The following is a 24,683-nucleotide window of genomic DNA, read 5'->3' as shown; positions in this document are numbered from 1 at the left end:
CTCCTAAGATTCTTTTCTCAATATACTAGAGAGCTAGAATACCCAAAATACTGCTGAGCACAAACATGTTTTTCTTTGGAGGCTAAAAATCATTTGTTAGGAAAAAGGCAAACAAATCTAATAAAATAATAGTGGGGTAAAGCAAGGTTGTTATTTCGGCTTCATAAAATCCACTTCATCATAAACTATACTTTCCACTGCTAGGAAGTTCCTTTATTTAGATATAATCACACATGTACAGTATTTGTTTATTTGTACAGATACATGTAATCAGAGTATTTTAGTGGAAAATCCCTATAATAAGCATATCCTATTGCAGCTGAATTTTCTCATTATCATTTGTGTGCATAAATAAAGAACAAACGTATAAACCTTGTACTATTATCACAACACAGGGGACCAAAAACAATGTTTTGAATGTCAGTTTAAATAGAGATTACCACTCACGTTCACTGTCATAACGACACTAACAAAGCAACTTAAACTGAGAACACACAGAATGTATACAGATTAGCAATATATCAAAAATCCTAAAAAATAAAGTATATTTTCCCTGCAAAATACAGCTTGCCATCACAGTTCACTGAGATCTACAATAAACATGGTACAGTCTTTATGGGGGGTTTTGCAACACTGAAACAATTGTGTCAAGGTACAGAACAATGGCACACACCACTTTCAGGGGGGCATCAACTCCCACCTCCCACATCTTGCTAAATGTCATGGGATGTCTTCTATGCTCTGCCTTCACATCAAGGCTGGGAAGGTTTAACGCTTCCAAAAAAGGAAGTGTCAGACGCCTTCTCGCCCCCTCCCTCTGCTGGCTCTGATGAAGCACAAGGAACGCCTCTGCAGCTTACATGGCCATATTAGGACATATAGGGCAAACCTTGGTTTCGCTCTCTCTGCTCAGGCAAATACATAGCAGGAATCAGAAAAAAAAAAAAAAGAAGCCTTTTACAATCTAACAGATTTTGCTGCCTGCTACACAAGATCATGCAGCACACAATCTCCTCCCTCCAGCAACTGCAGAATAAAGCACCTGCTTCTTTCGCTCGCCCAGTACAAGTGCTACTGCACAAAATCATATATTAAATGTTAGTTCATGCTACATAGATACTTGGAAACAAAGCTTCAGAAGACATTCTGACACTATAACAACATCAAATATTCTTTACCATACAAAGCACTTGATCATTATATCCCTGGCATGATTTCTATGTTAATAGAACAGAAGTGGGTCAGCATAGAAGCTGCTATACAAGCCAATCCTTTCCTGCTTTGTCACCACGAGTTTATGAAACATTAGTCAGAAGCAGCTAATAAATCCTGGTGTCATACAGATCAACATGCCAAATCCTACTGAACAAAAATGGTCTAATTGCTTTGTAGGGCACACTTGTGGCGCACCTTGAAATGATCATTTACTGTAAAGAGAAAGGAGGAAGAAACCTCAAACTTCCTGCTAGTGAATGATTCTTTTTTCATGTTATGACTACATAATGAAATAGAGCCTTATTATACGCTTGCGTTGCCTTCTGTGTAAAACGATTATTTTCCATGTGTGGACATTTCCTGTTCTCAGCCAAAACTGTAAGGCCCCATGCACACGAGACATAGTTACATAGTTACATAGTTAGTCAGATTGAAAAAAGACACAAGTCCATCCAGTTGAACCACAAAAAATAAACAAACAAAATAAAAAACACAATACAATCCCATACACCCAACTCCATACCCACGCTGGTAAACTCGAGTTCAGAGGCATTTGGGCATTTTAATGTTATCCTATGTGTCCATGCACACATTCACGTTTTTTTTGCGTGTTAAAGCAGTTGGGTTTAGGCTCGTTTTTTCAGAAGCAAAATTTTGGGTTCAGACGCAAAAGTTTTTGCGTTTCAAAGCTTTGGGAGGGTCTACAATGTCTTTGTTGTAAAAGCTGATAGCCGCAAACGCGGTAAAACGCGGCAAAATTCGTGGCAAAAACTGGCATTTTAAACGCCGGTTTTTGCCTTTGAAAACTTGAGTTTACATGTGTTTGCATTTGCTTCTCGTGTGCATGGGGCCTTATACATGGCCCCAGTTATTAAAAAATCCCAGGATGGTGTGACTTTTTTCTTTGCAATAAATGTAGTAAAAAAGGGGGGAAAGTTGGGACTTTAAATGAGAAGGAGGCCTGTGGTAGTTCTATCATATGCCTCATACAAAGTCCCACCCCCATTTCCCCCCCTTTTTATGCAATAAATGTAGTATGCACTCTTATTATTATTTTTATACACGATTTATATAGCGCCAACAGTTTACGCAGCACTTTACAATGTATAGGGAGCACAGCACAATTACAGTACAGTTCAATACAGAAGGTGCAGGAGGGCCCGGCTCATAGAGCTTACATTCTAAAGGAAGGGGGTGGTGGTACAAAAGGTAATAGCTGCAGAGAATTATTTGATGGGGGTGGCTCGGAGACAGTTGTTAGGTGTGTGAGGGATAGGCTTCCCTGAATAAATTTGTTTTCAGGGATCTCCTAAAGGTAGAGAGGTTAGGGGCTAATCGGACATACCAGGTCAGGGGGTTCCAGAGGATGGGAGAGGCTCTGGAGAAGTCCTGAAGGCGAGCATGGGAGGAGGTAACAAGGGAGCTAGAGAGCAGGGGGTCCTGGGAGGAGTGGAGGGGACGATTTGGGCGATATCTGCACATGAGGTTGGTGATGTAGATGGGGGCGATGTTGTGGATGGCCTTGCATGTTATGTTAGCATTTTGAATTTTACACGGTGGGGTAGGGGAAGGCAGTGAAGGGATTGGCAGAGAAGAGCAGCAGTCACGGATCGGTTAGTGGGGTGTATTAGTCTAGCAGCAGAATTCATAATGGACTGAAGGGGGGATAGCCTGCTTAAGGGTAGGCCATTAAGGAGAGAGTTGCAATAGTCAAGACTGGAAATAATCTAGGAGTGAACAAGTTGCTTTGTGGTGTCATTAGTCTGGAAGGGTCAAATTCTTCATATTGTGGCTAATTTGTATTTCTGTAATATTAAAGTGGTAGTAAAGTTATTTTATTTACTTTTACCTACAGGTAAGCCTATAATAAGGCTTACCTGTAGGTAAAAAAAGATCTCCTAAACCTTTACGGTTTAGGAGATATTCCCCTCGCAATGAGCCACTGAATGCAGCGGCGCATGCACACAGGGGATCCTCGGCTTAAGGCCCGGCAGACGTCGGACCTTCCTGGAAAGAAATCTCCGGCGCACATGCGCGGGAGTGACGACATTGCGGCTCCAGCCACTCACAGCGCTGGAGCCGCGATACCGAGGAAGACACGTTGAGGCGAAATGTCAGCTGCCTCGGTGTGAACCGGGAGGGACACCGACGCCTCATTCTAAGGAAAGTATTTCATAATGAGCTAGTATGTGGTGCATACTATCTCATTATGCGTTTTCCCTTACAGGTGTAAAGAAAAAAAAAACGGGTTTACTACTGCTTTACGTATAAGACCCCTTTCACACAGACAGACCGTTTAGGTCCGCCTATCAGTTTTGACGTCGGACCTGAATGGCCGCTCCATGCATCTCTATGGAGCGTCGGATGTCAGCAGAGACATGTCCACTGACATCCGACCCGATCCGATCCGCTAAAAACAGACATATGGGAATACGTCCCCATCCGTCCATGCAGATCGGATCGGGTAAGATCTGATGAATACGGACATGCTGTCCGTTTTCATCAGATCGCTCCATAGGAGACAGCGGCGCCCGACAAGCCCCTCCCCACTCATTGAGCAGAGAGGAGCTTGTCATCCGTCGGCTCAGCGAAGATCTGCGGATAGATCTCCCGCTGAGCTGGCGGGAGCAGGCGGACTCCGTAGCGACAGAGTCCGCCTATTGTGAAAGGAGCCTTATACTTGTATAGCTTGTTTTAACGATTATGTGCCTTCAATAAATATTTTAGGTAGTGGAAATGCTTGTTGTAAAATAAGTGCACATTATTGCTTAGTATGTGCTTCTCCTTTTTAACTTTCATATATTTTAATTCAAATGCACAATTAAACTCTGATAGCAAACCTTTTCTAAGTTGCACTTTGGAGCGGTGCTTTGTCGGACCTCACACTCAATGAACGAAAAAGTGAACCAAGGTACAAAAATGGCCAAACCTCTGAGGAGAAAAGCTCCCTAACCCACATGTCGGTAACAGCCCATGCAATCCATACATACAAAGTATAGTAATGAGTAATAAAATGGAATGACACAGGGAAAAAGTATTGAACATGCTAACTGAAATGTATTTAATACTTCGTACAAAATCCTTTGTTGGTAATGACATCTTCAAAACGCCACCTGTATGGAGAAACTAGTCACATACAGACCAACAGTCTTCAAATCTTGAAGGTTCCGTGGGCCTCTTCTATGAACTCTGAACTCCATAGATTTTCTATAGATTCTCCAATTTTCTATTGGAGTTTGAATTCAAGTCAGGTGATTGGCTGGGCAATCCTAAGGCTGCATTCACACCTTAACGTAGTGTTTTGCGGCGTTTTTATTACCGGGATTTGCCGCGACAAAATGCTGTGTTTTTTACCGCGATTTTCCGCGACAAAACGCTGCGTTTTTTACCGCGATTTTTTACAGGTCTGGGGTCACCAATGTAAAACGCCCAAACGCCCAAATTCGAGCGACAAAAAAGGGTCCAGAACTTGTTTGGGCTTCAGGCGTTCGGCGTCAGGCGTTTTGTAGTGGAGAAGTGAACCATCTCCATAGAGAATAATGTCTTTTTTCCCCTCTAGCGTTTTGGGGCGTTGCGCTTCAGGCGACAAAACGCTCAGGTGTGAATGCAGCCTAACAGCTTTATTTTCTTTCTTTGAAACCAACTGAGAGTTTCCTTGGCCTTTTATCTAGAATTTTATCAAGTACATTTTTCCATTCATCCTTCCTTCAATGATATGAAGTTTGCCAGTACCATATGCTGAAAAACAGCCTCACGCCATCATGTTCCTACCTCCAAACTTTACTGTTGGTATGGGGGTGTTTTGGGGTGATGTGCAGTGCCATTTGACCTCCAAACTTGGTGTGCATTATGGCATCCAGAGAGTTACATTTTGGTCCCATCTGACCAGACTATATTCCCAGTATTTCACAGGCTTGTGTAAATGTTGTGCAGCAAACTTTAAACAAGTTTCAACATGCTTTTTTTCAGCAATGGAGTCTTGAGTGGTGAGCATACATACAGACCATAGTGGTTCAGTGCATTACTTATTGTTTTCTTTGAAACAAATGTACCTGCTAATTGCAGGTCTTTCTGAAGCTCTCCACAAGTGGTCATTGGCTCTTGGGCAACTCTTCTGATAATTCTTTTCACTCCTCTGTCAGAAATCTTACAAAGGAGCAACTGGTTGTGGCCGGTTTATGGTGAATATATGTTCTTTCCACTTCTGGATTATGGCCCCAACAGTGCTCACTGGAACATTAAGAAGTTTAGAAATCCTTTGGTATCCAATGCCATCAGTATGTTTTGCAACAATAAGGTCTTGAAAGAGCTCTTTGGTTTTACCCATCATGAGATGTTTCTTGTATGACACCTTGGTAATGAGACTCCTTTTTATAGACCATCAGTTGAGACTGAACAAGCTGATATTTATATGCACTGACAGGGGGCGGGATTGCTTTTCTAATTACTGATAGATTTCAGCTGGTGTCTTGGATTTCCATGCCTCTTTGCACCTCCCTTTCTTCATGTGTCATTCCATTTTATTACACCTAACTTAATTTCTGAATGTATTTGTTTTGGTTTCTTTGTATGTATGGATTACATGGGTTGTTATCGACATGTGGTGAAAATTTGGTGCCGTGTTCAATACTTATTTTACTGCTGTATGACAACTCTTTCAATCACACATCACAGCTCTTTCGCTGCATGCTACTTCTAGAAGTGATGTCCCGCACAGTAAAGCTTAGCCAGCATTGTACATACCTTTCTCATGATAGCAGTTGGCTACTAGAGATGGGCTTGGGCATGTTCGGGTTCCTAGTCTCAACCCATCAGCCTGAAACCTTGCCAGGAAGCCGACACTGCACACCGCTAACCACAGGCAGTGAGACATTTTCCAGTCTGCAGCGGCACAGTCCGGGAAATGTCTCACTGCCTGTGGTTAGCGGTGTGCAGTGTCGGCTTTCTGTCAGGATTGGGCAGGTGGGTTGGGAATAGGAACCCGAACACGCCTGAGGCCCATCTCTATTGGCTACATAGACTCAGCAGACTAAGATAATCAGACCAGGGAATGGCCATACTGAACACTAGTAATGTCACTTGTTAACAGTAACCAAATACCTCCAATTAATGCAATCGTCACATTTTTGCACTAGATAACTAAAATAAAAAGGGTTCACCTAACAGTGTGAACTAGTGTATCATTTTCACATTAGAGTGTCACATATTCAGCGAGTGATCTAGTAATAATAATCCATATCTTGCTGTTCTGCTAACAGAACTGAACAGTGTTCAGTGGCACATGCCGTCAAGTTGTAGAAAGCTGATTACTCTTTGATATTTGTATACAGGCTGCTTTGCTTTACTTCCTATATTGCAAACAGTTACGAAATAATGAAAGGTCAGATTAGAAGGAGAACTCTGCTCAGACCATATTAGGAAATACACAAAGAATTTCATGCATAAAGTGTAAGCGCATGAACAGCTTGAAAAAATATGCACAAGACTTGCAGGTATCCTTCCACTTCTAGAAGACTAACTATAGAGAAAAAAACCTGTTCTATTCTTACAACATGATCACAACGTAAGCAAAACTGAGCCATCAAGTTCCATATTGTTATATTGTCATAGTAAATGAATGAACAAGCAGAAAAGAGAACTGCTGTCTTCTTAAAGTGGACCTCTTACTAACTTTTACAATGGTGCACTCTTGGTGATAACGGTAAGCAGGACAAATAGAGGGAGTAAAATCTCCCCAACGGGGGCACAGATGGCAGGTGACAGGTGTCCTAATCCCTCTCCACTTTTTAGAGGGTTCCATCTCCCACTTCCTCCTGGGGGGAACGCGGCGCCAGAAGGAAGTTCACCTCTCCCCCCTCCCTCTCAGGAATCATCTGGGACCTATCACAGGTCCCAGATGATTGCCCAGCCAATCACGGTGTGCAGCTCGCGCATGCGCAGTGCGTGTGTATCCTGATACCTATAGGGGGGCTGTTTCTGCTAAAAAAAATCTTCCCTGCTGTACTACCTCAGAGCCACCAGATACTGTCTTAGCTGCTTGCCGACCGCCTCCTGCACATATACGACGGCAGAATGGCATGGCTGCGCAAAGCTGCTTTCAATTTGCAGGCGGCACACACAAGCCCCTGCCACAAGCTCTGTGCCCATAGACTTTCCCTGTTCTGCCTAGAGACAGGACATTGATCTACTGCTCCCTGTCATCGGGAGCAGTGATCAATGTTGTGTCACTGGTAGCCCAGCCCCCACGCAGTTAGAATCACTCCCTAGGACACACTAAAAGCCCGTTCACACTGGAAACGCCTATAGCGGAGCGTTAGAATAGCGGTAAAACACTGCTATTTTACCGCAATTTTACCACGTTTTTACAGCGTTTTCAATTCATTTCAATGGAGGGGCATTTTTGGAGCGTTTTATGAGCGTTTTAATAGCGATATTTTTACCGCAAAAACGCACCAGTGTGAAAGGGCTCTTATTCCCTTCCTCGTTCCCTAGTGGTTAACCCCTTCACTGCCAGTGTCATTTACACAGTAATCAGTGCATTTTTATAGCTGTATAAATGACAATGGTCCCAAAATAGCGTCAAAAGTGTCCAAAGTGTCCTCCATAATGTCCCAGTCATGATAAAAAAAATAAGAAAAAAAATATATAAAAATGCCATAAAACAATCCCCTATTTTGTAGACGCTATAACTTTTGCGCAAACCAATCAATATACACTTATTGCAATATTTTTACCAAAAATATGTAGAAGAATACATATTGGCCTAAACTGAGAAATAAATTTGTTTTTTTTATATATATATTTTTTGGGGGATATTTATTATAGCAAAAAGTAAAAAATATTGCTTTTAAAAAATAAAAACTACAGAGGTGATCAAATAGCACCAAAAGAAAGCTCCATTTGTGTGGAAAAAAAAGGACGTCAATTTTGTTTGTGAGCCACGTCACACGACTTGCGCAATTGTCAGTTAAAGCGATGCAGTGCTGAATCACAAAAAATGGCCCGGTCATTGGGCAGCCAAATCCTCTGGGGCTGAAGTGGTTAAGCAGCTGTCTTTCGGTGCTGTAAAAGTTGATAGCAGCTACTGCTACTGAGAAAAGTTGAGCCACTTGCCCGCCTCCTTCTATCCTCTCTGCCATTCACCGAATTCCTACAATTACTGTTCCACACTGCATTGTGTTCTGTCAATGGAAGTGGATAATTTGCATGACAGAATCCCCTCTGCCTATTCACACAATGTGATTTATAGCAGATCTCCAACTTTCTATTCCTGTAAGGTGTGCCAGGGAGGCTTTTTAGCAGAAGCAGCCCCCTGCAGGTAATAGAATACACACCATTACACATAACTAGTATGTATGGCCCTGGTGCCCAACCTCTGGCTGTTGGACACCTTTTGTGTGGCCCTTCAGACACTGATCTGTGTTTCCCTATTGCCCTGTTATAGCAGTGATTTCTGGTAGTGTCATTTAATTTGTCTCCAGTGTATGACCTTCTCCTGAGTCATGTCCACCACTCTCCAACACCTACTACAGCATGCTCACAGTCTCTGACCATCTCTTGTATCATGTCCTCAGTCTCTGACCATCTCTTGCATCATGTCCGCAGTCTCTGACCATCTCTTGTATCATGTCCGCCGTCTCTGACCATCTTTTGTATCATGTCCTCAGTCTCTGACCATGTCCGCAGTCTCTGACCATCTCTTGCATCATGTCCTCCGTCTCTGACCATCTCTTGCATCATGTCCTCCGTCTCTGACCATCTCTTGCATCATGTCCTCCGTCTCTGACCATCTCTTGCATCATGTCCTCCGTCTCTGACCATCTCTTAAATCATGTCCTCCGTCTCTGACCATCTCTTAAATCATGTCCTCAGTCTCTGACCATCTCTTAAATCATGTCCTCAGTCTCTGACCATCTCTTGTATCATGTCCGCAGTCTCTGACCATCTCTTGTATCCTGTCCTCAGTCTCTGACCATCTTTTGTATGTCCGCAGTCCCTGACTATCTTTTCTACTATCTCTGCAGTCTCTGACAATCTCCTGTATCATGTCTTCAGTCTCTGACCATCTCGTGTTTCATGTCTGCAGTCTTTGACGATCTTATCTACTATGTCTGCAGTGTCTGACCATCTTTTGTATCATGTATGCAGTCTCTGACCATCTCTTGTATCATGTAAGTAGTCTCTGATCATCTCTTGTATCATGTCCTGAGTCTCTGACCAGAGCCTGTATCATGTCTGCAGTCTTTGACCATCTTCTCTACTATGTCTGCAGTCTCTAACCATCTTTTGTATCAAGTCTGCAGTCTCTGACCATCTCTTGTATCATGTCTGCAGTATTTGACCATCTCCTGTATCATGTCTGCAGACTCTGACCATCTCTTGTATTATGTATGCAGCTGCTGACCATCTCTTGTAGGATGTCCTCAGTCTCTGACCATCTCCTGTATTACGTTTGCAGTCTCTGACCATCTCTTGTATCATGTCCTCGGTCTCTGACCATCTCCTGTATTATGTTTGCAGTCTCTGACCATCTCTTGTATCATGTCCTCGGTCTCTGACCATCTCCTGTATTATGTTTGCAGTCTCTGACCATCTCTTGTATCATGTCCTCGGTCTCTGACCATCTCTTGTATCATGTCTGCAGTTTCTGACCATATTCTGTATCATGTCTGCAGTCTCTAAACCATCTCCTGTATCTTGCCCATTGTCTTTTACTACATCCTGTTATGTGTTTGCTGAGTCTGATCATGAATAATCACTAATGTGGCCATGTGGTAATGTCAGGGTCTCTGGACTGAGGCCCCCATATTAGGAAAGTTGCCCACCACTGCTATAGGTTTCTGTATCCCTGAAAAGAATCTTTCTTCAGCTGTCATTATTGTAGGGTCCCCACAAGCCCTCCAGCACAGCACACTATATTGTTTTAGGTATGAGCTCACTCTGCACAAAGGCATTAGCACCTTCTGTCTCCCATCTGATTGGTTACTGTGGCCAACACAGTGAGAGCTCATCTAGCACCTATCAGCACAGACCTACACTCCCCTCCCACTACCTCTTGTACTCTGCCACCATACACGGAGCTGTCCGGGTGTCACGTCCGCTGACCACGCTCACAGCAGGGAATGACGTCAGGTATAGCCCCCGCCCCGAGCTCTCCCATCCAACTACAACTCCCGGCAGGCTGTGCGAGGGCAGACCGGAAGTAGGCCCCTCCCTTCTCATTGTGCGGCGCTTAAAGAAAGCGGAAAGAGGAGAGCAGGAGGCTTCATTTTGGTGTGCGTCTGTCAGGCAGCTGCACGGCCTTTCTCAGTGGGAACATCAGCTGTCTTTTCTTCTCATCTCCTATTCCCTCTACGCTTCATCCAGCCACCTCTACCCCGAGTGAAAGATGGTGAGTAGCCTGGACTAAGCCCGGGGCTGGCCGCTATAATGCGGCGGGTCTACGCCCTGCTCCCTCGTGCCGCCATTTTCTGCGCCCCCCACCGTCAGTGAGGGATTGGTGAGGCGCGAATACTGAACACCGGGCCTGTCCCGGCCCCTGTATGCTGTGTGTGGACTTTTGGGGAGAAGGCCGGCTGTAACCATGGAGCGGGTGTATTGGGGGGGGGGGGACATGGCGGAGGATTTCTTACCTCTGAGCCTATAACCGGCTTTCTGTCAGTACCGAATACGGGCTGGGCGCGCCTGGTCACGTGGTGCTGATTGCGGGGCGCCCGGGAGATGGAAGGGCGGGAACCGTACGCGCCGGCTACTGGGCGTGGCCTGGTTGCCACTAAAGCGCTGTCTATGGGGAGGGGCTTTGTGGTTTTTCTGAGGGCGCTGTCGCTATAATTGGCCTCATACTGATTTTCTAATGGTGCTTATTGATTTACATGGCTACCTTTATTTCTATAGAGACTTTGAATAAGAGCAGTGGGAGGGGCTCGGGTTATCCTGCGCGCGGTCGGGGATGTGTGCGCGTGACACTGCCTGGCCCGCTTTGGCGAGTCGTGCTTGTTGCCGCCCACTGGTGCGATGAGTTACTGCACAGTATCGGCCTGGGGTTCTTCCGTCAATCTGGACCACTCCTCTTGTGTTTTCTAAAGGTGTGCCATCCAGAGGCATGGCAGTGTACAGCAGGGCATAGCCAATAACCCACCAGACAGTGACAAGGTGTTTATAGCTAGATTGTGTGAGGACCTCATCATTTTTTAAGTATGACAGCTCTCTATTTCAGGGCAGTCAAATATCCTTTTCACCCAGGCAGAAACAAGCTGCTGCTACATATCTAAATGCAGCACTTTAGTACTGGGCTCATACACAGCTTAGGTCATATGAACATGTGTGCAACTGCAGGACGTTCATTTTGGTACATGAGTTCTTATGCATGATCTTCTAGGCCTGTCATACAGAACCTACCATGCAGAAAGTGTGTGCGCTCTTGGGCCTCCAATGGATATGCCAGGTGATCAATTCTTGGAAAAGCAAGTCCTCTCTTGTACTGCAAGGTTTAACTAGTGTGTCTGTTACAGGTAAAGCGGTTCCACTTGCCTGATCCTCTGCCTGCAGACTGGTCCCTACTTGTCCAGGCCCTGAGCAAGCATGAACCAGTCTGCAGGCAGAGGATCAGACAAGTGGAGCCGCTTTACCTGTAACACACACTAGTTAAAGCGGGAGTTCACCCATTTAAATGTTTTTTCAAACAATCCCCTTAGATTCATGCTCGTTTTGTCTAGGGGAATCGGCTAGTTTTAAAATATGATCCGTACTTACCGTTTTCGAGATGCATCTTCTCCGTCGCTTCCGGGTATGGGTCTTCGGGAGCGGGCGTTCCTTCTTGATTGACAGTCTTCAGAGAGGCTTCCGACGGTCGCATCCATCGCGTCACTAGTAGCCGAAAGTCGGTGCGGCTCTATACTGCGCACCGACGTTCGGCTTCTTTCGGAAAATCGTGACGCGATGGATGCAACCGTCGGAAGACTGTCAATCAAAATAGGAACGCCCAGTCCCGCAGCCCATACCCGGAAGCGGTGAAGATGCATCTCGTAAACGGTAAGTACGGATCATATTTTAAAACAACTAGCCGATTCCCCTAGACAAAACGAGCAGGAATCTAAGGGGAACATTTTATGTGCGGGTGAACCCCCGCTTTAAACCTTGCAGTAAGGGGAGGACTTTTCCGAGAATTGGTCTTTAACAGGCCAGTGGAACCTTGCATATCCAATGGAGGCCGAAAAGCGCATGCATGCATTTTCTGCATGACAGATTCTTTATTGCAGAACTAGATCATGCATAACTCATGTACCAAAAAAGTGTGCCCCTGACAACATGGCCCTGCATTGGTTGTGGGGATGCCAATGGACAGTGAAGGATCCTGTACCTAAAACTGCTTTTACCATCCCCTAAATAGAAAGATGCAGTTAACACTTGCAGTACTGGTACAGCTCAATTTTCAAGGGAGTACCTATACTTTTTGCTGGAGTTAGGCTTTAAAGAAACTTCCCTAGTTTGTGGTAGAAGCGGCCATGGCATTACAAAAGCTGTAAAAGTTAAACATTTTGAAGAGAAGATGGGGGTACAAGGCATGTTTCTGTTTAACAATCTCACCTAGGTGAGGATGTTGTCACTGGGTTCTGGGGAGAGAAAATATTGCAAGAATGCAGCTCTTGGATGAGACCCTGAGCTTTTCCCAGAGTGGGGCCTGCCGACCTCACCAGCACTGCACAAAGTGGAGATGTGAGGTTGGCATGTTGTGACATTGTGTCATCGCTTTCAGTGTGAAGTTTTTGGGAGGGGTGGACTACATGATGGGCAGCCCTTACGTTTCATGTTTACACTCAAGGCTTCAAAGTACAGGTTGGTAAGCTGCTTATTGACTTGGGTTACTTGGATACCTCTTCTGCTGAGACAATCATCCCCCTCACCTTTATTACAAACATTTTCAGTGTAGCTTTCATTCTAGGATGGCTTGGAATGCAGTAGTGTTGGTGACTGTCTCCCTTTGTTAGGTGGGGGTGACCCCCCCCCCCCCCCCCTCTAGGTGATTAAAACACGAGTCCGAATTGAATAAATCTTTCAGTTTTAGCAGCTTTTCTGTTATGAGGAAATGGCTGTTTAACCTTATCCTCCCCTATTTCTACATGAGGACCTGTCTTCATTTGTAACCTTCAGGGAAAATCTATGGTCTGTTTTGTAAAGCTACATTGTCTGAATCCATTGAGGGTCCATTTATTTGAAGATTACTGGTGTATTTGGTAGGGCATTTAAATAGGCTGCCTTAAAGCCTAACTCTAGGAATTTCTCTTGCATTGGGGGTCCATTGCCCTTTGCCTATAGGGTATGAGGAATGGAGTGTAATGCGTGCCTTATTTCTCAATCCAACACACTTCCTCCCTAGCCTCTTTTCTAAGACTGGACTGCTTGTGGTTGCACAGTAGGATCAGCAGCTCTTGTATTTGGAGATGGCAAACTACCACACGCTACCCAGAGCTGGGGAGAGCACCGGAATAAAGTGTTCAGGCGTATGGCTCACCCCCCCCCCCCCCCCAGAATTAAGAATTTAACCCTTGGAGCACAGGAGGGACACTGCTGGATTTGGGCTTTGCAATGGGCCCTTGGACAGCTGTGTTGTGCATCTTGCCAAAAACAAACTTATTGCAGGGAATAGCTAAAACTTACTTTTATAGCCCAAGCATCTGAGCAGCAGCTTGTCAATTGCACAAGTAGAACATGAGATTTCTGGTTGTGATTTGTAAACCCAATGCTGTGAGGAATGCTCATAGGTTGCCATATTGCAAGATGGAGACATTTGAGTTTGATGGTTTTGGGGCCCATTCATGTGGTGTAATGGTGTTAAAGCTGTGCTCTGTAATGAAGTATCCTATGACTAGAATGCAATTATGTACAACTTTCCTGGCATATATTGCATCTGGTGCCGAGTTGGTTATGGTTGGAATAGTCACCTCGGGGGTTGCTAGCACTCAATTCCTTTGGCAAACCTCTCATTTCAATGATTGCATGGTGCACTGTGATTGCAAGAGGGAAGATTGAGTCTGCTCCTGCAATCAGGAGTGCCTTGCATTCATCTAGCGCTGATTGCACTGTTGACTGGATGCATGGGACACCTAGTGTGGATTTATTTTTACAGTGCACATGTAACCTATTTTGGCTAGAGATCAGCTGTAAGGAAGCCCAGTGAAGTTATTGGGAATTGTACAACATTTGATGTTTACCCTACACCACTTTTTCACAAGATCTTCCTGTGCGGGATTTCATGTCCTGCACAAGGGCAGGATCAGAGTACTGTCATGGGCCCTCAGGGGCTTCCCCTAGTGATGAGGGGAGCCTGCTAGGGTTACGGCCTGAGGGAGAACAGGAGTCTGTGGCTTCATAGAGTAGGTGAAGTCAATGCCTGCTCTTAAGCTGGCCATACATGATACAGTTTTATTGCTCAATTTCCTTTAGATTTAACCTTCAACTATGTAGTGCAATGGCCTACCTGATTGCATACACATTGAAAGTTTAGGTTTGACCTCCATTATATGGTTTTGGTAAAAAATTCTCATAAATTGTATCATGTATGGCCTTGTGCACAAGTTCCCGCAGGTGACTGGCAGTCCTAGTCTTTTCCTTCATGCGGGAGTTAAAAGGTAACTCCGCCTTCATCAAAGGAAAATTTAGTGCATATAATAGAATGTTAATGTTCTCTTCATTCTGCAGTCAATGTAATTCTGAGTATACATTACAAAATGGAGTGTACTGACCACGCCCCAGAAACATAATTTCCTGCATGTGATTGGCTCACCAATTTTCCCAGAAGTCTGCCTAAGATAAGTCAGATTTTAGGCATTCCCTGCACACTAGATCTCCTCCTAAGAGAATGCATTAAGGTGAAAAAACAGCAGGGTTTACAACCCCTTTAGTGTTTGGTCCCTCTCCATCCTCAAGCTTAGTAGGGAGGCTAAACCCTACAGTGCCAGTGTACATCTAGAGAATTCCTCATTTTCCATGACCAGTGCTACACAAAGCACTTCATTAATTTACTTCACTTTTTCTTTTCTTTTTTCTCTGCCTTCAAGTGATTGTTTTGCTTTGGGGGCTTCACTTGCCTGCCTTTTGGCATGGGCTGGATAAGGGGAAATGTCAAAGGAGGCAGGAAGTTGCTCTGGGGATTTGGGTTCTGGGGGCAATCCAATGCCTCTATGGGTAGTAATCTTAGTCATGTGTAACGGCAATTGGTGGTTTGCAAGACAGGTTGGGAGCTGGCTCAAGATGACCTATGCTGCTTGACATGCAAAGCGGATGCATAGGGAGTAACAGTCATTACAGTGGAACCTTGGATTACGAGCATAATCCGTTCCAGGAGAATGCTTGTAATCCAAAGCACTCGCCTATCAATAGCAAGTTTTCCCATATTTCAATGTAAATGAAAATATTCTTTCTGCATTGACTTCAATGGCATGCAATACTGCATGCGACCAGAGGTGGTGGGTGGTGGAGAGCATTGGAAAGTCCTGAGGAAAGCTCGGCTGACCTCAAAGGCTCAATCACCCGGGAACAGTATTTCCGATCGGCTCAGTGCCTTGCACCTCAGGTCAATGCGATACTACACACCCCATTGGCTTGAGTTCTGCTAGTTTTGCAAGACACTTGCAACCAGACTTGGAATTTTAAAAAAGTTGCTCATCTTTCAAAATGCTTGTTAGCCGCGTTGCTCATAATGCAAGGTTCCGCTGTACTCTGCACATTGTAAATGTCTGCAATGCTTTCATCCTTGTACTTCTACATTTAGGAAGAGTGTTTTGACATGCCTCCCAGCTTGATGCCCTTCTGACACTGTTTGCACTTCTGCTATGGCAGGGATATCCCAACACAATCATAAACTACTTTATTTTTTTATTTTTTTGGCACTTTGTAACGTGTTTATGCTTTGCAAACACATGTGGCTGAAGCAAAATTATACTAAGTTTTATCTGCCCAAAGAAAAATATCCCACTCTTCACAATCGATCCTTATTTAAGTCCTCTGTTATTGGCAGCACCTATTTAAATAACTATTCAAGGATGAAGCGTATGAAGAGGAAAATTGGAACAAATATCTGAATACATTCGGAATTCATTCAGAATTGCCACTACATTCATTGAATTGTATATTAAAGCATTTATTTATCAATTGTGTCAAATATCACACTAGCCTACATCTAGAATACAAAATGTGTTTTGTTACTCGGGCATCAAGCCGATCGATGTAATGAGCAGACTTTTTGCTCGTCGGCTATTAGTGTCTTGTGTGGGGCTCAAGACCATTCCTCTTCCAATGTGGACCAGGAAGGTGTGCAGCACCATGATGGGCCAACATGGCAGCTTCCTTGCCTGATAATAGGTGGGTTTTGCTCTGTTTAACCACTTAAGGACCCCTTCACCCCGATTTACGTCGGCAAAATGGCACGGCTGGGCACATCAATGTACCTGTACGTTGCCCTTTAAGCCCATCCATGGGGTCCAGCGGGTGCGTGCACACGACCCAGTCCGAAGCTCCGTGACCACGGACCTGATCACCACTGGAGTCCTGCGATCGGTCCCCGGAGCTGAAGAACAGGGAGAGCTGTGTAAACGGTTTCCCCAATCTTCACTGTGGCGCCGTGATCGATCATGTTCCCTTATATAGGGAATCACAATCGATGATGTCACACCTACAGTTGGAAACACACATGAGGTCACACATAACCCCATCAGCGCCACCTTGTGGCTAACTCCCAAACTGCAATTGTCATTTTCACAGTAAACAATGCATTTTAAATGCATTGTTTCCTGTGAAAATGACAATGGTCCCAAAAATGTGTCATGGCATACTAGCTCATTATAATTTGCTTACCTGAGCTTTAAGTTCTGTTCTGCAAATATTTTCTAAACCGTGTAGGTTTAGGAGACTTTTCTTGCACCTACACGTAAGCCTTAATCTAGGCTTACCTGTATGAAAGTGGTTGTAAACCCTTACAGACCACTTACCGACTCCAATAAATCCTCAAATGTACTGAAGATGTCAAAGCAAACAAAATGCAGTACTTTTACTTTGCTATGTTACTCCATGTAAGGTTCCTTCAAATGCTACAGGATCTTGGGCCATTCTGACACTGAAAGCTCCCAGCACATCCTGCTGAAGCTGGTCTGTCCTTGGCCTGCCTTCTGTACATTCCTAATGGTTTGGTTTTCTCAGACAGGTTTGGGTTTTGGTGGATATTGGAAGCTGTGGCGAGTACAAGTAGAAAACTCCAGGTGCCTGCACCTATACAGCAGCAGTGTTTGGATGGTAATGAGTTGGATGCAGATTTCCCTGCAGGATTTTTTTTTTTTTTTTCCCTGAACAGGAAATTGTAATGGTCGGAGTTTAAGGTGATAAAGTTGGGAGTGGTTTTGCACAGAACAGCCCAGAGCCTCTTCTCTGGTCCTTCTGCAATCATGGTCCCTCTTTTGCTGAGTGCCCCCACAGCAAGCAGCTTGCTATGGGAGCAGCCAAGCCACAGCTCCATGTGGCCATTCAGACATGGAGCTGCAGCTAGGTCCAGCCCCTCTCCTCATTCAGTTTGACAGTGGGAGCCAATGGTGCCTCGCTGCTTTCTCAACCAATCTAGAGGGTGTCTCATGCAACATCACTGGATCAAGATGGGGCTTGGGTAAGTACTGGATGAGCTGCTGCACACAGGTTTTTATTTTGATGCATTAAGATAAAGTCTGCTTTTACAAACACTTTAAGTACAATTGGGATGTTCTAAAAGTTAAAACCTCAACATTGCATAAAGTGTGGTCTTGGGTGTATTGCATATACTTTTATGTAAACATATATTTTTTTTTTTTTTATTTTTTTTTTCAGGCCTCAGGTGTGACGGTATCCGACCTTGTCATTACAATATTCAATGCTATGAAGCTGCACAAATGTTTAGAAGATAAAAGTAAGCGTATCAAGGCAGTCCTATTTTGCTTAAGTGATGACAAGAAAACAATCATCCCAGAAAACGGCAAGGAGATCTTGGTTGGAGATGTTTCTGAGACTGCTGACCCTTACAAGTGCTTTGTAGAAATGCTACCACCAGATGACTGCCGATACGCCCTCTATGACTGCTGCTATGAGACAAAGGAAAGCAAGAAAGAGGAGCTAATCTTTATATTCTGGTGAGTTCATGTAGCAAAGTTTGTTCTCATAAAACGGGTTTAGTCACATTTCATAACTTTTTGTACTTTGTAAAAGAGGGAGATTTGCTAAGGCTAACAATCTGCTTCTAGCTTTCATTTTTGAAGCATTAAAAATTAGATTTGGATGAGCTGATCAGAACATAGGATAGTTTTGGTTTTTCTCTACAAAGCAGAATATTGTAAAGCCATTATGTGGGCTTTGTCTAGCATTGGTTATACAATGCCATTTAGAACATTGACACATGTGAGTACCACAATATGACTATAGATGCTGTATTCTTATGGTTCTGTACTTTTCGTACTGCACTTGTACAGGCATACAAGTTTCTGTTGCTTCTAATATAGTTGTGCTGGTCGCATGTTTCCTGGAAGTATAGTTCCTCTGGGCAGGTCCCCGGTGTAGTAGGCAGAGTAGGCCCAAGAAGACAACAGATGACCTGCTTCCCAGTGAGCATGATTTGCACTTCCACCTGCCCACTTAAAGCGGTTGTAAACCGCATATATAATTTTTTTTTTTTTTTTTTACCTGCAAGGCAAAATGCATAATCAGCTAGTATGCACCGCATAATAGCCGATTATGAAATACTTGCCTCAAAACGAGGTGAACAACACTAACCTGGTTCACGCCGAGCGAGATGTCATCTTGCTCCGGCGTGTCTTCCGGGTATCGCCGCTCCAGCGCTGCGATTGGCTGGAGCGGCGATGACGTCACTCCCGCGCGTGCGCGCGGGAGATTTAAAATCGGCAAGGTCCCGCGCCTGCCGGATCTTTCGCCGTGGATCCCCCCTGCGCATGCGCCGCCCGCATTGCGAGGGGAATATCTCCTAAACCGTACAGGTTTAGGAGATATTCTTTTTACCTACAGGTAAGCCTTGTTATAGGCTTACCTGTAGGTAAAAGTGAAAAATTAAGGTTTACAACCGCTTTAATTTCTTTTGCATAGAGTAAGGATTGGGAAGGTGCAGATACAATCGTTCCCATTGGTGACATTTCCCTTTCCTACTTCATAGCAGAAAATGGGTCGGGGGGGGGGGGGGGAATCCTGATCAAGCACATTAGTGATAAGATGTAGTGTTTATATATTCCCTCTGTTCTTGCCTGCTCTGTGCAGTAGTTTTGCAAGGCCGCGGCCTCAATTTACGGCCGGCACGATCGCGGCATGCCTGCGCCTGCCGGTAATTGAGGCCGCGGCTTTGCGGCCTTCACAGAAGGAAGCTAAGCCGACAGAAGGCCGCATCAATTACTGTCTGGTAATTGAGGTCGTGGCTTTGCGGCCTTCACAGAAGGAAGCTGAGGCCTGCAGAAAATCTAGGAGTGGCCATTGGCATTACAGGTTACAATACAAGTAGAATAAAACGGCAGTTCTAATGTTTTTTTTTTTTTTTTTTTTACTGCCATCTCCTTCCCTCTAATTAGAACACCCAAACATTATATATTTTTTTTTTATTCTAACACCCTAGATAATAAAATAGCAGTTGTTGCAATACTTTCTGTTACACCGTATGGGGGAAAAAAATTCACTTTTTTTTTTTTTTAATAAAAAAAATAAACATCAGTAAAGTTGGCCCTATTTTTTTATATTGTGAAAGATGTTACGCCGAGTAAATTGATACCCAACATGTCACGCTTCAAAATTGCGTCCGCTCGTAGAATGGCGACAAACTTTTACCCTTTAAAATCTCCATAGGCGACGTTAAAAAATTCTAAAGGTTGCATGTTTTGAGTTGGAGGTCTAGGGCTAGAATTATTGCTCTTGCGCTACCAATCATGGCAATGCCTCACATGTGTGGTTTGAATACCGTTTACATATGCGGGCGCTGCTCACGTATGCATTTGCTTCTGCACACAAGCTTGGCAGGGCGGGGTGTTTTTTGGCTCCTAACTTTTTTAGCTGGCTCCTAGATTCCAAGCAAATTTGTTAAACCCTGATATATGCAATTTGCACAGTTACTATCTTTAAAACAAGATCACAAGCCTTTAACGCTCCAATCACCTAAACTGCCAACGATCAGATTTTCCCTTTCTTCTGCTATCGAATGACCAGATTCTCAGCAAAACGCGTGATTACTATTGACCTCTCAAGTCTTGTAGAACACGAAGGGGGCACACAATATAGAAATGGGTTTTCCCCCAAAGTCATGTATAGTGGGTTTTTGACATTAGTATTTTATACTGTGCTCATTTACCACATTAAGCATTACTTCAGTTATGCAATTGGTGAAACCAAGGAATTGCCTTAGGGTTCCTGTGCTGTTAAAGGTTCACTTTTCATAAAATTGTACACCCCAAATATGGGTTTGACATGTTATGAATGCATCTGCACCTTCCCAATCCCTAGTAGCTGGCAGATTTAGATCCCCCCCCCCCCCCCCCCCCCCCCCCCCCCAACTGGCTGTGCGTGACTCCAGCCGCATCACTCATTCACAGTGCTCTGAATGGTAAACTACAATATCTGGCAGCTGTTGGCTTGTAGTTTTTCAATGAGCTACCACAGTGCTGTAGTTCATTCATCCTGTTGGTGTAAAAGGAAGCTGATACAGGCCTGCAGGAGACCTGCATGGCATCACCTATCTGCTGGTGTAATGGTTTATAGGCTCCTGCAACAAATGCACTTTTTACCTGCAAAATTAATTTTGTTCTAAAAGTGAACTCCTTTAAGCCCTTATCTAGATTGTCAGTTCTAAAACTGGGACCTCTGATTCCTCCTGTTTTGTAACTGTGCTGTCTGCCCTTGTGTTAAGCACTGTGCAAACTGTTGGCACCAGTGGCGGCTGGTGCTCAAAACTTTTGGGGGGGTGCAAACGAAAAAAGAGAACGCAGTTCCTGTGCCATGCCAGAGAACGCAGTCACTGTGCCATGCCAGAGAACGCACTTGCCTTACTCCCACGTCCCTCAATGTCTTCTCCCGCCTTGGTGACGCTTCAGTCAATCAGGTTACCGATAACCAGAATCGGTAAACCTGATTGGCTGAGACGGCTGTCAGCCTTATCCAAGGGACGCACCCCCCGTGCGTTCCGAGGCTAAGACATCCAGGAGCCGAGGGCTGTACTCGGAAAGCCTATCAGAGCAGCTGGCTCTGATAGGCACTTCTGCACAGCCAACCAGCTGCCGTTAAGGTGGCCGGCGCTCAATTTCTGGCCATCTCTGAATAGACCAGTGGCAGCTGGCAACTATAGCATACATTAATGCAATGCATGAATGTATGTTATTAGACTCCGTGGCGGGCGAGATCCAGAGGGGGCGGCGCTCCAGCACCCTCTAAGGACTAACCGCCACTGGTTGGCACTATATAAATCCTGTATAATAAAGTGCAGCACCTGTTGGTGCTGTATAATCGGGGGGGTGGCGGTCGGTTATCCTTTCTCTTGCCTTTTCAAGCATATAAGGATCTGCCTTTCCTTGTAGCTTGGTATAGTCTGTGCATACAGTGGAACCTTGGATTTGTGAGTAATGTTACCAAGCAATATGGCCACTAATTAAAAAAATCCTGACTGAGTCTCGCAGGATTCAAGCCAAAGCGGGTTGCGCCAGAGCTGTTCGCAAATACTCTGTTCCTGAGCCTTTCCCGGTTCAGCAGAGCTGTCTGGTGTTTCCGAGGCTCTCTGGCACCCCCACCTCTGGCCACAAATGGTATTGCATGTCAATGCGGAACAAATTATTTTCATTTGCATTGACTTCTATGGTGAAACTTGCTTTGAATTGCAAGCATTCTCACATTCCGTATTATGCTCGTAATCTGAGGTTCCACTGTACATTGTTTAATGGCAGTAGGTCCCCATGTTGTAGGCTTAACATTTGTCAGCCTGCCTCTTGAGTTCTAATTTGTAAATGTCCCATGGGTCTCCTTCCTTTTTCTAAGTTTAAGTGATGTCCTGCCATTATTTTACTTACAGGTGGCTCTATAAACCCACAAGTCGCAATCTCATTATTGCTTTACACATGCCACATCCAGTCCTCAAAATGTAACAAATTGAGGGTTAACTAGGCTATTTAAGCTTTCATGATTCCAGAGCTTAGTGGGCACAAGTACTATTAATCCCACACATGCTATGGGCCGACTGCACTTGGCTTGTACACATATTGGTGGCGTGCTGCAGGTCTAAAAGCTGATCTTGAGGGCAAAATTTCAAATGGAACTAGAATTCTTAACTCCTAGGGTAAATTTATTTTTTGGTTAGAATAAGGGAGGCTTAAAAGCACTCAAGCTTTGCATCACTTCTCATAGAAAAAAAGTGAAGGAATCTGCAGATTGCGATTATACCTTGGCAAGCCCCAGAACTGTCCGAGTTCCTTTTCTGGGGGCAACCCAAAATTTGGGATTTTATTTTTCTTGCATTCAGTAATGGTAAATGTGACAAATGGTTTCTAACAGATGGATTAGGGTTTTACTGCTGTCTGTGCACCAGTTAATGGGTCCCCCCCCCATCTCTCAAGCTGCATTTTGTAGCATGAAGCTCAAATGCTGGAGGGGAGAAAAATCAATGATTCTCTATGGAGATGGTTGACAGCTCCCCTCAAACACCAGGAGTTTAAAGTGTCTAAAGTGTCCTGCTTTTTACGTTGCCTTTTGACCTGTGCAAAATGCAGCAATCGTGACTTTCAGCCTGAAAACCATATGCTTGGGTGTAAATGCAGCCTCAGGTTTTGTGTTCAGTTAATGTGGCATTAGAATTTTGCCACTCTACATATGTTGCAAGTTGTTGGGCATGGGAAGCGTATATCAGACTCTGAATGGAGTTGAGTCAAAGATTAATGTGTGCATTTTTCAAGTGACAAGTTTTTGTTTAGTCAAACTGTTGGTCCTATTTTTACAGGGCACCTGACTCTGCTCCATTGAAAAGCAAAATGATATATGCCAGTTCTAAAGATGCAATCAAGAAGAAATTAACAGGTAAGAACTATATATATACTATTGGATATGGTGACTGTGCATAACTACTTGGCAACACCATGTATCAAGTTTAATAATCTGACTTTTTGTTCCTAGGCATTAAACATGAATATCAGGTAAACTGCCTTGCTGAAATAAAGGATCGTAGTTGCCTTGCTGAAAGACTTGGCGGTAGCAACATCTCTGTAATCTCTGTGGAAGGATTGCCCTTGTGAAGACCTCATTGCCTCCTCTCCCAGTGTCTGTGCCACTTCATAAAGGGGCTTCCATGTAACCATAATCCCCCGACAGTGTCTCCTGTTCCCAGTCCCTGAAAGCCTTCTTGAAGAGGAGAAAACGTTCATTCTACAGGCAGCCTTCTAGAAGCCATTTACCTGCATACATGAATCCAGTATATTTTTTGAAAGTTATTTAATTTTGATTTACAGAGGTAGCTTTCTTTCTAGACACACTTTCTGTCCCTATTTTCTGTGCTTGTCGAGTTATTTTGCCAAATGCAGCCTGGCGTTTATTCCACATTCCTGTATCTACAAGACAATTTGGCTTTGACCTAGATGACCAAAAAGATTTGGATCAAACTGCTGCCCGTTTGTGGCTGATCATTATAGTTTTACCTTCATGTAGAGATGGCTTCATTGTGCTGTCGTGTAAATTGAGTGCACCTGAATATTCCACTTTTTCAACATTCCTTATTTTATCTGGCATCTGCAAGGTAAATTAGTATTTTTTTTTCTGAATAATGTAACTTAAGACTATAAATTTTTTATTAACTTGTAATCATAGCACACCTGTTTGCCCCTGACCCAGCATTCCATAATTCATTTCTAAAATGGATGGCCACATTTAGTATATTTTGCCAATTTCCCTTAATGATGCTGTGACCCTTATCTGTTTTTGGGGTCTTATGGACGAGTTGTAGACATTCAGGTGGCTGAAGCCTTTCTCTTCACCTCTACAGTCCTTCCCATCAAAATTTCATGTTCATTGCAGTCTCAACTTCCTTTTGTTTTGCGTTACTAATATGGAAGTCATATTGGCAGATAAGCATTAATAAAATAACAAAAGTATGTGTGCTGTTTGGTTGCTTCTTTCTGTTTTTCATAATCTGTCACTTCGAAATAAGGTGTTAAAGTGGTTCTAAAGGAAATGTTAAACTTGCCAATGGTTTTGCACAGAGCAGCCTCAATCCTCCTTGGTACGGGCACTGCTTCCTATAGGGGCATTTGTGCAGGCTTGACGCACAGGGCAGAAGTCAATGTCTCCTGCTGCTGTTTCTAAGCCTGACAGCAGGAAGAGCCAGTGCTCTCATGCTGTGCTAGATTGAGAAAGGGAGTCACTGCTCAGGGTAGGTGTAACTGATTAACCTCTTCACTGAATCCAAAGCCACAGGTGCTGGCAATGCATGTGGT

The 24,683-nt window shown here is 44.2% G+C and overlaps 2 protein-coding genes across 2 annotated transcripts in view; one reads left to right on the top strand and one right to left on the bottom strand.

Moving 5' to 3' along the window:
• Window positions 1–10,940, bottom strand: part of MUS81 (MUS81 structure-specific endonuclease subunit) — a 163,014-nt gene extending 152,074 nt beyond the window's left edge. The window contains exon 1 of the mRNA XM_040328899.1: window positions 10,848–10,940. The gene's annotated coding sequence lies outside the window, so the exon portion shown is untranslated. The remainder of the gene's footprint in view (window positions 1–10,847) is intronic.
• CFL1 (cofilin 1) lies at window positions 10,437–24,341 on the top strand. The gene is made up of 4 exons (XM_040328901.1): window positions 10,437–10,606; window positions 18,064–18,362; window positions 23,198–23,274; window positions 23,371–24,341. Exons 1-4 carry the CDS (start codon window positions 10,604–10,606, stop codon window positions 23,487–23,489), a joined length of 498 nt encoding a protein of 165 aa, XP_040184835.1. The 5' UTR covers window positions 10,437–10,603; the 3' UTR covers window positions 23,490–24,341.
• Window positions 24,342–24,683: the final 342 nt, after the last annotated feature.

Source organism: Rana temporaria, chromosome 11 (genome assembly GCF_905171775.1).
Source record: "Rana temporaria chromosome 11, aRanTem1.1, whole genome shotgun sequence".
NCBI lineage: Eukaryota > Metazoa > Chordata > Amphibia > Anura > Ranidae > Rana > Rana temporaria.
The sequence above is the reverse complement of the archived record's forward strand: the minus strand, read 5'-3'. Positions and strand labels throughout refer to the sequence as shown.

Bases quoted from the DNA above. Each gene is read 5' to 3' on its own strand.
- CFL1 (XM_040328901.1), top strand. The intron at 18,363-23,197 runs GTGAGTTCATGT...CTATTTTTACAG, and splicing joins GAGCTAATCTTTATATTCTG to GGCACCTGACTCTGCTCCAT. The intron at 23,275-23,370 runs GTAAGAACTATA...TTTTGTTCCTAG, and splicing joins AATCAAGAAGAAATTAACAG to GCATTAAACATGAATATCAG.